This window comes from Trachurus trachurus (assembly GCF_905171665.1).
Source record: "Trachurus trachurus genome assembly, chromosome: 15".
Classification (NCBI taxonomy): domain Eukaryota; kingdom Metazoa; phylum Chordata; class Actinopteri; order Carangiformes; family Carangidae; genus Trachurus; species Trachurus trachurus.
In genome coordinates, this window is record NC_139906.1 from 12,699,707 (window position 1) to 12,714,373 (window position 14,667).

A 14,667-nucleotide genomic window follows, 5' to 3' on the forward strand; every position below is an offset into this window, starting at 1 on the left:
CAGATGATATCACACATCAGATGCCACATTGCCACCCATAATCCATGATGATGGCCAAGATGGGGAATAGTGGGGTTATTTTAAATGACCAGGCACCAAACCAACACTCTAATCTACATTTTGATAACAGTCCTTTATACCTGTTGTGACTGAGCTGTTAAGTGTGGCAACAGCTCAGTTACTTGTTGCTTGTGTGACTCACCAGAGAAGACGTCCAGATAGGGCCCTGTGCTGCTGGTGGAGCTCTGCCGCCCATAATGTGCTCTCCTGGAGCCCAGTGTCCAGTAAGTCCCACCTGCGTGACTCTTCTCTTGTGTTTCATGCTCTGGGAATTTGGCACCACCACCACCACCACCCTGTTGTCCTTTTGGCTCATCCAGCTCCGGGGACCAGTCTGCAGACACGCTGAGGGGCCCGGCGATGGAGCAGGACCTCTGCTTACGCCTCCTAAATCCCCGGGTGCTGCTGGACTCCACTGCAGCAGCAACAGGGGAATCTGTTTTCCTGGGCACATGGGGGCTGGTGATGGGGGAGCCGATTGGAGAGGTGAGCTGCCTGGTGGTGGTCTTGACATAGGAGGGGTGGACTGGTGGGTAGAGTTTAACAGTAGAGGATGAGCTGGAGGACGTCCGTCTAGGTTGGGACGCAAGCGGGCTGTCTGGGGTCAGTTGACTGATAGACATACTACTCTTCCTCCTCTTCAGGGACATGAAGTCCCATCTCCCACTTCCCTCCTCCTCCTCCCTCTCTATAGACAAGTCCATGCTGCTGACGCTTTTGTGAGCCCCCATCGGCGCTGGCCCTGCCACCACAGGATCCAAGCGAACACTTGGCACGCATATGTTTTTACTCTGTGCAGCCTGATTACCTTGACAGTGCTGTGGGTGGAAAACCGGGCTCTCCAGGTCTTCCTGGGGCTCCTCAGCACTCTCGTATGAGGTGGTGGTGGCTGTGGTGTCGGGGAAGCTGTAGGTGCTGTTAGTCTTTGGGAAAAGGCTGCCACTGCTTCTCTCTGTGTCTGGGGCCGACGAGGGTGGACCGCTCTCACTCAGAGACCCTGGACCGGATGAATTTCTCGATATGGGTATATCATGGCTTTCGTTCTTTAATTTCTCACACTCTGCAATTATTTCTTGTTCTCCACTTACTTCTCTTTCCAGTTTTAACACCTTCTCAAGGGCCTTGCCCCCCTCAGAGCTCAAGCCGGCTACCATTTCCAGCGCCCTGTCGCCAGGCACACACTGGTCTCTTATGGCCTGCTGGATGTCGGACAGCAGGTCTTCATTTTCACCTGCTGCGGAGTGAAAACTGTAGAGGTCAGCATCTGACCCTGAGCTCGTCTTGCGGCCAATCTCCTCTGCTATAGAGTGGTGTCTATCCGTGGGCAAGCAGCTTAGATCCCCCTCGACATCGGATCCCATCCCCATCTCATCCGCTGACAGGCTCGCCTCTGCACCGGGACTGAGCCCTGCTTTATCAGAGGGTGCTGACCTCCCGTCTTCCACCATGTCTTCCTTGGACAACCCTTTAGACTTGGATAGACTCTTCCTGATTTTCATGCTTGCAAACACAGAACCCTTTGACTCTGACTTTGGCTTCTTCTTACCACTCTGCTCGCCTCCTCCTTTACTTATCTTGCTGTGGGACTTTTTGGATTTCTTGTCCACTTCAGCATCACCATCACCGCAGACATCCCCTGCTGCTCCCGCACTTCCTCCTCCTCCTTTCTTCTGCTTTGCCTCCTGGTTCCCCATGTTCCTGAGCAGGCGGACACCCTTGGCTAACAGGCCATACTGCTGGGGTCGAGACTGGGCATGCTGAGCGTCCTCCTGGGCTGCTACTGATGCTGGTCCTCTGTTGGATAGAGCGCTTTCAGAGCTGCCTAATCCCTGCTGTCTGCTCACCACAGCTGAAGGCTGCTGTGCTGCTGCTGCTGATGATGAGGATGATGATGATGATGCTGCTGCTGCCTCCCCCGGTGCTGCTGATGCTGATGCTGCTGATGAAAGGAGGAGGAGACTGGCACTGACAGTCACAGACTCACTACCACTCACTGCTTCATCCCTCCCCTGCACAGCCTCTCTTGCTCTCTGATCCTTTCTCTCTTTTTGCCCCTCCTCTTTATCCCCATCTGCTCCTGCGTGCTCGGCTGACTTGCATAACGGGCTGCTGGTCGAGCGGGCACGATGTGGATGCTCTGGAATGCACTGCTCTTGTCCATTTTCGCCCGGGGGGTAGAGATGTTGCTTGGGATGCTCCTGGTGATGCTCTAAAAGGAACTGTTGCGGTTGATTGACTGATTGCTGTTGTTTACGGAGGATGTTGGTGACACTGCTCTTCCTCCTTCCTTTAAAGGTGGTAGTAAAGAAACTCTCTTTCAGAAAGGGCACCTGGGTCTCCACTGTTTTGATAGTCTGCATCCTGACCACTGTGGCTTCATCCAGAGCGAAGAGGAGCCAGAGAGGCTGAGGTGCAGAGAAAAGAACAAGTTAAACTCATACTGACTCACTTTATATTCAAGTTAAGCTTCACAATAGCAGAGGATAGAAAATCTGTTCTTAGTGGGGTCATAAGGTAAAAGCTGAAGATTAGTGCAGAACAACATCTTATGTCTCCTGCTGCCGTGCAGTGTGCACACTTTATGTTTGTACTGAAAACAAACTGTTGTCTAGATTGAGATTCACATGACACTACTGAAATAATCAATCACTCAGTCAATTACTTGATCTGTACTAAATGAAATGGCAACTGAAATGAGAAACAGTTTCTGTGATAAACAAAAACAGATTTAGTTGTTTCAACTTTCTCAAATGTGAATGTTTACTGTCTTCTTTGATTTGGGTGTTGAATTTAATAGATCAAACAACAAGTGAATAGCAGAGAACTTAATTGTCAGACCTATCCACAGTGGCAATATGAATAATACCAAATATCGAATAAAAATCATATTGCAAAAAACAGTCAATATCAAAGTTAACTTTTTCACTCAAATTATATATAAATAATGTTATTATTGAGAGAAAACATATTCCCTCAAAACATTTAATCTGGACATTTGTATACATGTCTGTGAACTGATGAACACCCATGGGCGTGCATGGGTGTTCATCAGTTCTCACACAGGCCTTGATGCCGACAAAGTTAAAGGACATCATCATTAATTATAAATATTGCCACCACTTTCTTAATCTAAGTACTTTAAAATAATGTGTACATTTTTCAGTGTTTCTCGAGCAAATTACACACATCTAAAAAAATAAATGACATGCATTCTCTTAAAAAGGATCCCAATTTAACAAAATAAGATATGCCAGGAATGATTAGCTAAGACATTCATCTAAGTTTGTATCTGTCCACATCCTCAATAACTGATGAAAGTTTTTTCTCCCTCACGAATACCTCAGAACAGGATGTGGTCTCCTCTTTCTAAAAACCATCATACATTGCAATGAATTAAAATGAATGTATAGATATTTAAAAAAACAAACAAAAAAAACTGTTGAAAACGTTGTCGGTTCTTAGCTTGACTTAAAGATTTACATTATAAATGAGTCTACTTGCCTGCCTGGTGGATTCTCCTCAGCGATGACTGAAGAAAACAACACAAATGGGTGTTTGTCTTCCCCTATGAGCCGCTCCTTAGCCATGGGTCACATGAAGTTGGTATTTGCCTCATCACATGTCTGGTCTCCTTGGCCATCTCCCATTAGCGCTGTCTGACACTCCCCTCACTAACCTCATCAGGCCTCATCATGGGAACACACACAAAAGTCAAAGACCACACTTGTGTTTATTCAGTTTCTGGTTAAACTCAGACGATGACCATAGTCATTATGTAACAGAAAACTAGAACCAAGCTTCCACCTCCACATGTATTATCAGGCTGATCTGCTTGCTACTTGTGGTTGGTTGCTCTCTGGTGCCACTTTTAAGTCCCTCCCTCCAATCAACTGATTGATTTCAGCTGCGTCACCACATGTCTGGGACTTGTTGATCTCAAAAGGTTCTGATCAGACTGGACACACTACAGGATAAATTATCTTTTCATTTCATTTTAATTAGATTAGATTGGCAACATTCACAAAAAATGTAAGCTGCAGTGACTGTGCTTGGGTTGTTTGTGATTTAAAACTATCACCATCATGGACAGGACTTTTCTTTTCCACAAATGTAACCACTTTCAAGGCGAAGCACAACACAGTAAAACTCTCTGTCAGCCTTTACTTTCTGGAACAGACACCTGCGGTTTCTATTAAAGGTTTAATGACCAGGTGTAAATTTCAAAGACGCATTGCCTACAACTCTCAGTGAAGCGTGGTGGAGAATCACTGAACAATGTATAATAAAAGAGTTTGCTTTGCTTTTGAATGAAGGCATCGTGGATGCTCATAAATATGAATGAATATACCTTCTGTTTAAGTGGCAGGATATGCTCTACAGTATAAGGACACGGACAGCGCCCTGATGAGGTAACAAGGTCATACTTATTAAAGTCGCTGCTAGTTGGATTTAAAAGAATAGACTAGTCTAGACTATTTCAGAATACCAATAAACATCTTTGTCATTATTTTTGGTTTGGAAAGAAAAATCAGATTTGGAAGCTCTAAGGACTATGTAATAGTATCGCAGCATATTCTTCAGAACAAATCTCCCAGAAACAAAGAAGGCCTTTACAACAACTGTGAACATGTCCAAATACGTCATTACAGCCTGATATTGCACAGTTGGTAGAGATTTGTGGCTTGCACTGAAATTAAAATAACTTAATGGCTCTTAATGGACTGTGATAGTAGGCTACAATACGTATAAATACCACCCGCACATATCTGCAGCTGATAGAGAACAAATGACAGCCCTGACTGAAACTGGTTCTAGTTATCTTCTCAGTGGCTGCAGCATAAAACTGATCTCAGATGTGAATTACGCAGTGATGTCATTATGAAGGAGAGGAATTAAAGAAAACACACTAACATAAAAATAGATATCATCAGATAAATACATGGTTTTTAGTGGATTTACCTGCAAGATAAAGATGAATGAAAACATTTGTCACAAAAAACAAATAATTTCTGTCAAAAAGTTTTTTGTTTGTTTATTGACTTAAAATATGAGTATGATTGGCATACTTGAAATGTAACAAAATGTTTGTGTTCACCATTTTGGTAGTTTACATTCCCAATATTTAAATACAAAAATCTCATATTTTGATGAAGAGTGTAGGCTATTATGACACCGGAGCACACTGTGTTGAAAGCAGACAAAATACCCACTGTTGACAGGCATGGGATACTTTTTAACATCTTTTGCATACATCTTAGACGTCATACGATTATGCATGACCAGTGTATCCAACAGAATCTAAACTAGTCATTCCTCAGTATGCCAGTTGCCTTGATGCAGTTTATCTCCAGTACCTTTTGCACAATACTCATACTGAAAGATTTGGGTGCAGCAACAATGTAAAAACATCTACTTAAGATAAGAATAACATAATGTGCATTACAAATAAAAATTAAAATAGATTTTTGCCTTAGCTGGCATCCTTATGCCTTTTGTTGGTATGTGGTGTTTGCCCAGCTTTTATATAGAAAAACCTGATGTACTATACTGTAGATCAAGACAGGTATCATCAATTATATTTACACACCAATGGCTTTGTAATTTTAAAGAAGAAATAATTCACCCTTAAATGAAATTAAAAAAAAAAAAAAAAATCAGATGAGGACATAAAATTAAATACCGTACTTGTAATAACTGTAAATCTTTTTTACATGCCAAATAGATATTTTGAATTTAATTTTAAAGCTATTAGCTATAGTTCATGAAACCAAACTACTTAAAGTATGTGTAACAGCTGCACAATCTTAATAAAGAGTCTCATTTTTGTTTTCATATTGGCAGAATTGCACTGTAGCAGCTGGACTGACATGTTCCTGGACAACAAGCCTATCAAGAACCACTAGAGGCCGACATTGCTCTACTATACCAAAGATGGGTGGCCCTTAACAAAGTGTTCCTTAGTTTCCCTAGTTAGTGTCTTTTGGTAGAAATTTAAAAGGTAGTGTAAAATCAAAACACACGTCTTTATAAATGGACATCATTGTGTGTGCAGCCAATCACTGTGTATCAAGTCAGAAATATCCAAATGTACACAAACAGAATATCATCATTGTATAATCAATACTCTTGACAGAAAACCGCAAGTACATAAAACACAACCAATGTACTTATTGTCTCCACCATAGAAACCACAACAATCACATTGAACACAACAGCAGTTCACTGACTGTGGTGCCACACAGAATATTCACAATTCAGTTCATCAGAAGAATCATTTTCAGACTGGCTCAAAATTTCAGGAATATCTAGAAAAACCAAAGATGAATATCACAAAAATAACAAATCTGTTGACGAAAAGTATAAGGACACAATTTAAGAACGGTTTATAATCCATCAGACACAGGAAAGCTATATCCATGTAGAAAGGCAATGTACAGAAGTTCTGATAAAAACACATGCCAGCCAATAGGATGGCAGGTCAGATCAGCACAATGTAGAAGCCTGTGAACACAAAATAGTTTTTTTTTGTTTTGGCTTTCATTGATGTATTACAGATACATAGTTTTGTTTGAAATGCAAAACCACTCTGCACGTTACAGATCTAGCTACCCACAGAAAGAAATGAAAAGAAATGTGAATCTCCAAACCCCGTGACAAAGATATCCTCTCCCCTTGTGTCAATTGCACTTCAATAATTCTCCTGCAAAGCATTTTAAAGCCCTTTTCTTTTATTTCCACTCAGTTCGTCTTCTCTCAGCTGCACTTGCGTGAAATGGTCCTTCAAGGACAGAGGGAAAGGTTTCATCTCTGCACCTCATTTTGCACAATCCTTCACGCACACACATAACATCTTTGCTAAATGGATGCACCGACACAGACACGCACCTGAAGACCATCGCATAGGATTGCTGTGTTTGTCATCCCAGCAGAGAAACACATTAAGGATCTCTAAGAAAAGAAACTCCACAGAAACAATTATATGGATGCTTCTTCCTTTTCCGTCTCCTATGTTAAATCTTTTGATTTACTCTGATCAACCATCTATACGTCCCGTCCTTTACGTAGACTCCCTGGGAATCCTCCTGTGGAAGACCACCGACTGCCTCTGCTGAAACTGCTGCTTCCTCCTCTTTTTCTGGTCCCAGCGACACATCAGTATCATCTTAAAGGTTGTGCGGAAAGTCTTGTTGCACAGGGCGTAACACATGGGATTAACTGTGCTGTTGACATAGCACAGCCAGTACCCGACTGCCCACAGGGTCTCTGGGATGCAAACTTTACAGAAGGCATTGATCAGCACCATGATGTTGTACGGTGTCCATGTGATGATGAAAGCAAAGAGGATGGCGCTGAGAGTCTGAGCTGCCTTCTTCTCCTTCACTAAGGACATGCGCTTCCTCTTGGTGATCTGAGTCCGAGCTCGGCTGGCAAAACGCTTCGCCATAGCTGCGTCTTTGAAGGACATTGGGACAGAGGGGGATTTGTTGGCTGTGCTGGTGGTGGTTGTACTGTCGGTGGCAGTGGTAGCGGCTGTCGTGGGACCGTCCAGAGAGCCTTGGTTAGATGAAGCCTGGATGATAGGCATCGACTGGATCTTACGTGAGCAGAAGCGTTGGTGGTAGCTGTTCTCTGAACTGTTTGCTCCGTCTGGAGTAGTGGCAGCAGTGGTGTTGGTGGTGACTGTTGACAGACTGTCTCGGTTGTACTCCGCTCCCCTGAGGGGATCCTCCTCCGAGGCTGCATCCAGATCCTCACAAGAAGTGAGCTGGGAGTTGACAGCAGCTTTTATACCAGGCAGGCTGAGAACGATGGAGAAAATAGTGTGACTCTGGGAAAGCATTTCTCCTCCTCCACAGTCCTCATCCTCTGAAGACCCAGAGTGGTCCAGTGAGACCGCAGCATCATTGTTGTTCCAGCTGTCGCTGCTGCTCTGATCCGGGTCACCGTCCCCCTGCCGCGTACTGCCAGGTCTCCATGATCGAACCCCGGGCCAGCAGTGGAAGCGGCCGACCAGCTCCCGGCATGTGCTCTTCCTCTTGGACAACCTGGTCAGCTCGTAGCTGCCGCAGCTTCTAGCACTTCCAGTCTGATGGACGAACTGGGTCCTCTCGCCCCCACCGCTCCCACCTCTTCCTCCTGCACCGCCACGACCCCCTGAACCCTGCAGTCCGGCCAACTCCTTCGAACGGTTCTGGGTCTCCTTGTAAATGCGCCAGTAGAGAACACTCATTATCGTCACAGGCAGATAGAAAGCCGCCATGGCTGTGCAGAAGGTTATCGTGGGTTCTGTGAGGAACTGGATGTAGCACTCTCCTGGGGGTACTGTCCTTTCACCCTCAATGTACTGCCACAGCAGGATGGCTGGGGCCCACAGAACCAGAGAGACAAACCAGGCCAGGCCGATCATGATCCCAGCTCTCTTTGTGGTCCGTTTGGCTCGGTAGGTCAAAGGCCTGGTGATGGAAAAGTAGCGGTCAAAGCTGATGACCAGTAGGTTCATAACCGAGGCGTTGCTTGCCACATAGTCTATAGCCAGCCACAGGTCGCAGGCCCAGCTGCCCATGGCCCAGTAGCCCATCACAAGGAAAGCCGTGTAGACATTCATGGAGATGACTCCTATGATGAGGTCAGCCACAGCCAAACTCAGCAGGAAGTAGTTATTGACTGTCTTTAGCTGGCGATTAACCTTGAAGGACACCACCACGAGGATGTTACCGATGACGGTGACCAGTGACAGCATACCTGTCAGCAAGACGATGATGACGACCTGCCACATGGGGTGGCCGCCCAAGTGATCGAAGGCCGCAGCGCTGCTCCCATTTGGGGACTGAGGTGAGGTGGAGGTGAGGTTGAGGAGTTTGCTGGTGGAAGAGGAGTTATCATCCAAGGAATTCCCGTGAAGAAACGACCAGAGGTCTCCTCCAGCTCCTCCTTGGTGCAGAGCGTTGGATTGTGGGTAGGCTCCGGCCACTGATGGTGAGGTGTTGAGGGCAGCCAGGAAGTGACCAGGGTCTGTGCTGTTGGAGCTCATTGTTGTGTCCTGGCATATTCTGAAGAGAGAGACAGAAAGAAAGAGAGAAAACAGGAGACAGGAGGATGGTGCAGAGAGAGGGAGGGAAGAGGGGCTTGGCACAAAAAGAGGGGTAGTAGAATCGGGGAGAAGGGTAAAGTGACAAGAGAGCACATGAGTACAGTAGCTGACATTCCTGTTTACATCCAGTAGGTGAGGCTAGAAACCTATTCTTATGAGGAGGAAATCTGAAAGGGCTGGAGAGACGTGTGATTTATCCTCCTGTTAAACAATCACTCATAACTTCATTTGTGCACAATCTGCCTGCACACTGTAAATAAACTGCAGGCCATACATCAAATTACAAGTTGACATCTGAGTCAACAAGGCTCAACAGGCAACACTTTCAGCCAGAGAGAGGGGATTGCAATCAACACCTGCTTCTTGTGACACCCAGTGCATTGTAAACACATTTCACATGCACTCAGGGTTTTAGGATTTGCCCCACATGTTTATCTACATGACTGTGTTGGAATTGCATCAAGATGATCGAAGTGCAATTTCAACCATCCAGGTGATGGAGAGAGGTGGTTTTCCCCTGTCTGATCAGGTGGTACGTTAAAACACTAGAGATATTTATTCAAAATTTAGCCCTAGTGTCAGTCTGTCAGTCACACACACACACACATACACACACATACAGACCCACACACACCATTTTCTCGTAGATCTACTGTGAAAACTGTTGATTCATCTGAAATATGACAGACAGCAGCCAGAAAACTGCAGGTGTACTTGTTCATACACAAATTCGAAGGGTGAAATTAGAAGAAAAAAACAACTAATGACATTGGTGGTTTGTGACATTACGAAGACAACATGTGTGGGCTTGCAGCATGCAAAAAGAATGGAGGAAAAAGAAGAAGAAAAATGAATTTGGAGGTATCCTAGGAGGTATTCTTTTTCTTGTCTGAATACAGAGGTGTTTGGTGTCAGTTTGATCATGCAAATTCACCGTGCTGCCTAATTAGTAGCCAGAATGGTGTTTCATGGTGTTTCATGGTGTTTCATAACCCCCCCCCCCTCGAGGGCAGAGAAGGTTCAAGACACATTTTAGACAAAGAAATCCATACAGAAACAAAACCAAACGCCTAAACTAAAATATCAAACAGCACTGCAAGAGCTAATACAGACGTAATCCTGGAGAGTGCAGAGTGCTGTTTGTTGTTTGATTTGGGATGACTTCACGATGGAAACACAAACAATCAGCAGAAGATCCTACTGTTTTTCTCAAAGCAGTTATTGGTTTTTGGATGAAAAGATGAGGAACTGCCTTTTTTGCAAAGAAGCAAGTCCTTTCCCATTCAGTTTTACTCTGCAGTCATTATTTATTCCTGTGCTGCTTTGAATTCAGATGTGTGCGTTTGTGTTTCACAGGCAAAATAAGTTTTCTGTTCTGTTCTGTGCAGCATCAGTGCATCACACAGTCATGTAGAAAGCAAAGCTTTACAAAAATCTCATTCTGAATTTTCATTGAAATTTTATGCTTATCACCTAAATTGTCTGGACATGCATATGGCTAAGTTCGTTATATTTACATATGACTCAAACAATTTCTAAAGATCTGTTTAAAATCAATTTGATGATGGACTTTTAACAAAGATATAGATAGATAGAAAATAGATAGAAAAAAGTGAGTCTTTTTGCGAGATTTTTGTGAATTGTGAACTGTAGAAATCAATAGACTTTTTTTATTCATTTAAAATCAGTTGTGTGTGATTGTACAAAGTGCAGCACATCACTCTGCGCTGTCCTTTTCTTTTGTTGTTGAAGCCATTTAGGCTGTCTTCTGCTACAGTAGTTCATTTTAAACCCCAGCCATGCTGTGTTAAGGGAACAAACAAGACCGACCAACCCCTCTGACCCACCCACACACACACACTTCAACACAAACACAAACACACACACACACACACACTCCATTTACACAAATATCCTGACAAATACATGTGCTGACAAACACATGTTAGCACAGCCACAGCAGCAGTCCCATACTATATAAAGTCACAATTGCACAAACACACACACACACACACAGTGTTTCATCCCACAGGGAAAGGTATTTGAAGCTGAGTGCTGCACCTGTGCCTTGACAGAATCTCAGACCTCCCACGGAGCTGTTAAAGAACCCGAGTAGCCAGCAGCGACTCACAGCCGTTTGTGACACTGAGCACACACTGACATACTATTATCAGGAGGGTCCCTGCTCTCCCCGACTGTGGACACGGATAGTGGGCTCTCACATTTCACACGTAGCCTGTTTATCTTACACGAGCATGAGCTGTCGCATGAATGCATATTGTACATCCCTACACGTATACATGCGTATAAACAAAGACACAAAAAAACAAACAGGCGTAGATCAACACAAAAGCTAAAAAAAAACACAACTCCAAATTGGGTATAAAACGACAACGCCCGCAAGAACAAATGTAAAGAACTGCAACGTTCGTGACAGACAGGAAACTTAAAAGCCTCTTCAGAAAACAAAGTCTTACTTTTAACTTTTCACAAAGCAAACTGTTCTGAGCGTGTGAGACAGCAGTGTGTTACTAATGAGTGTTAAACATCTTTTAATTGGCTTACGAGGGCAAAATGTGTCTGTGTGAAGATAAGGGCTCGAACAGTGGGGGAATCAGCCTATAATCTTCTACCTTGACTTGCTGTAAAAACAAAAAACAGGGAATTAGAGAAATAAGTGAGGGAGTAATGAGTCATACAAAGAAAATCAGGCAAATAAATATCATGGTGAAATGCTTCACATCCTGTCGGCGAGGTGGGGGGGTTAGTGTCACAGATCCTATGGGAAAAGGCCAAATGTCAGACTGGGTGTACCTGCTCTTGTCTCAATTTACTGTAAGAGTGACTGGACAGTTTGGTGTTTGGCACAGGTGGGTCAGGATTCCCTCACATGGAGGAGGATTTACAGAACGCAACACACACACACACACACACACACACACATCGTCTAGTTTTGCAGCCAAACCACAATATACCCTATACTGTACTGTATGTGTATGTGTCTGTGTATTTATACTGTTTATTCATGCTCCATTGTCATGCATAACATTGACTTGACCATGGGAAAATATTTAGACACGGAACAATTAAGCCTCGCTGTTGCCTCAGATTGCAGTGGTTAACTACCATGAATTTATATCTGTCGTCCCCTGGGAGCAGAAACTGGCTGCACAACAGAGGGAGAGGGGTTTTGTATTGTTTGTTTTTCCCTAAAATTGAACTGATCAAGCCTGTTCAGATAAAAAAAAAAACAGATTGTGGTGGATGACAACATCCTTTTCCAACATGGGTGGGCTTGCTAGACCTTTGACAACCAGCTGAAGCTATTATAGTGTCTATCTCCCCGAGCCCACGTTAAGCCCTATATCTTAAGTTTGACTGCAGGCACGTAGGTGTGATGGTTTCAGGTACACAGAGAGGAGCAAGGGATCGATACTCGTTTACTGTGTTGCACCACAACGTGTTCCCTGACATTTTGAAGCATTTGTCCCAGCAGGGCTGGGCAGCGCAATCCAAGTTGGGTCCAAGGATCCATCTAAATGATTGGATGACTAATACACAGCCATTTCGGGTTTCTATTTTCAGCAACTAATCTAGCAGAGCAGTGATACGGGCAGATGATACCCAGCAAGGGCGACTCATGTTGACAAGTACTTTTTTATAAAGGTTAAAGCTGGTCTAATTTGAATATTTGGAAACACCTTGGGCGCCTATACCTTCAGTTAGAGGGACAAACAACAAGACTTAATCATCAGCAGTTTCTATTTTAGAAACAAAGTAATGAATATTGTCAACTTACTTGCAGCCCTGTCTAAAACTTCACAACTTGGCCGTCCATTGCTCGTGTAGCAGCTTACGTAATGAGCACTTTTGTGGCCGAGTGCAGGGAGACATCTGGAGGCAGACAGGGGTTTTAGGAGTTTACTATAATAAGGCACTATACTAAAATATCTCCAGCATAAGTAGCTTGAACACAACAATGTTGCTGCCAAACAAAGTAGAACTAGACTCAACAACAAACTCAAAACAACAACACACTGGTCATGACTTTGTGTTACATCCAAGAACAGTATTGCTAGGAGATGCATGTACTTTACCACTATGTTCTAGATATAATATTAGGTTTGTTAAAATGGCTCTGATAGCTGCACTCAAATGTATTGCAGTTAAATGGAAAAGTACTGCACCCCCAAGCTCTAATATGTGGATGAATGAGCTTGCTTCATATGTTCCACCAGAAAAAATTGTGTATAACTTGAAAAAAACCCCAAACATCTTCAATGAGGTATGGGGCGACTTTATTGCTCTTGCATATAAAAAATAAGGCAATGACACGATGTTTTTTTTTTTTTTTTTTTTTTTTTTTTTTTTCTTAATTGCATTTATTTCATTATTTATTTATGTTTTCTATTATTATATTTATTTGTTGCCCTTTTTTTTTTTTTTTTTTGTACACTTGTTTCTGTTCTGTTATTGTTGTCCTTTTTGTTTGTGTGTTTGTTTGTTTTTGGTTCTTTTTTCTCTCATCTGTCGTCTAGGACCCTTCCTGTTGATATGTGGGGGGGGGGGGGGGGGGGGGGCAGGTGGGGAGGGAGGCGGGAAGGGGCGGTTTAAATATGCTTTGGAAAAAAAAAAAACTGTACACATGTTTGAATGGGTGAATAATAATAAAAAGATTTACTGTTAAAAAAAAAAAAACAACAACACCAACTCCAACACACAGACACACACACTGGCTGTATGGACTGAGAAAAAAACAAATCAAGAAGAGCAGAGCTAGATGGGACTGACAAATAGTGGAGTTGTGGGGCGCTGGCAATTGTGAGAGAGCAACTACAGACTGAATGCATACATATTTAGTCGACCCAGCAGATGCAAGCAATGACTGTGATTGCTGTTACTGGCCGGGCAGTGCTGCATTGTCACGCAATATGCAGATTACTGCCTATGGCGAGGGGGACAGACGGTAAGCGTAGGAGAGAGTCAGGACTTTACGTACACAATGATACACTGACCGTGAATTAAAGGAAACAATGTCTGTTTCATCTTATGATCGTTTTTCATTTAGAAGATTAGACAATAGATTGTGTCAGTGAAGCCTCTGCTGCCCCTCAAAGCTGCAGGAGGGATAGCACCGTCGGGGATGATATTCAAATATGCCCTGCACAGTGCAGGTTGTACTGACTGATACAAGTAGCTACTGTAGCAAGGCTGTTTTATTTCAGGGTGAAATGTGATCAGACCACGACACTGACTGCTGCTGCAGTTATTGATTCCCATCTATTGATGCAGCCTTGCTGGTAGGCAAAACCAGGAGTAGACCAACTCTGACCCAGAAGTTTTATCTTACATTTGCAAATACTCCATTCGACAGATGACGTAACCTAGAACTGCAGTGGCATTTACTAAAAATAGACTTTCGGGAAGATTAAGTCGTTTTTAGAGTAAAGCAAACACTCTACTGTCTGGATCTATATGTAGAATCTATAATCTATTCGATATTTAAAAAAGAGCTA

The 14,667-nt window shown here is 43.5% G+C and overlaps 2 protein-coding genes across 3 annotated transcripts in view; both read right to left on the minus strand.

The window, feature by feature from the left end:
- The window catches only part of fmn2a (formin 2a), a gene marked incomplete at its 5' end in the record, with an annotated part of 35,559 nt that extends 33,139 nt beyond the window's left edge, over window positions 1-2,420 (minus strand). Inside the window, one exon of the mRNA XM_083988586.1 lies at window positions 203-2,420. Coding sequence (XP_083844712.1) covers window positions 203-2,420 — 2,218 coding nt within the window. The remainder of the gene's footprint in view (window positions 1-202) is intronic.
- Window positions 2,421-6,329: 3,909 nt separating this feature from the next.
- Window positions 6,330-14,667, minus strand: part of chrm3a (cholinergic receptor, muscarinic 3a) — a 48,938-nt gene continuing 40,600 nt past the window's right edge. For both annotated transcript variants that reach the window (XM_083988278.1, XM_083988277.1), the window contains exon 2: window positions 6,330-9,110. In XM_083988278.1, the coding sequence (XP_083844404.1) occupies window positions 7,118-9,091 (1,974 nt within the window). In that variant the 5' untranslated portion in view covers window positions 9,092-9,110 and the 3' untranslated portion in view covers window positions 6,330-7,117. The remainder of the gene's footprint in view (window positions 9,111-14,667) is intronic.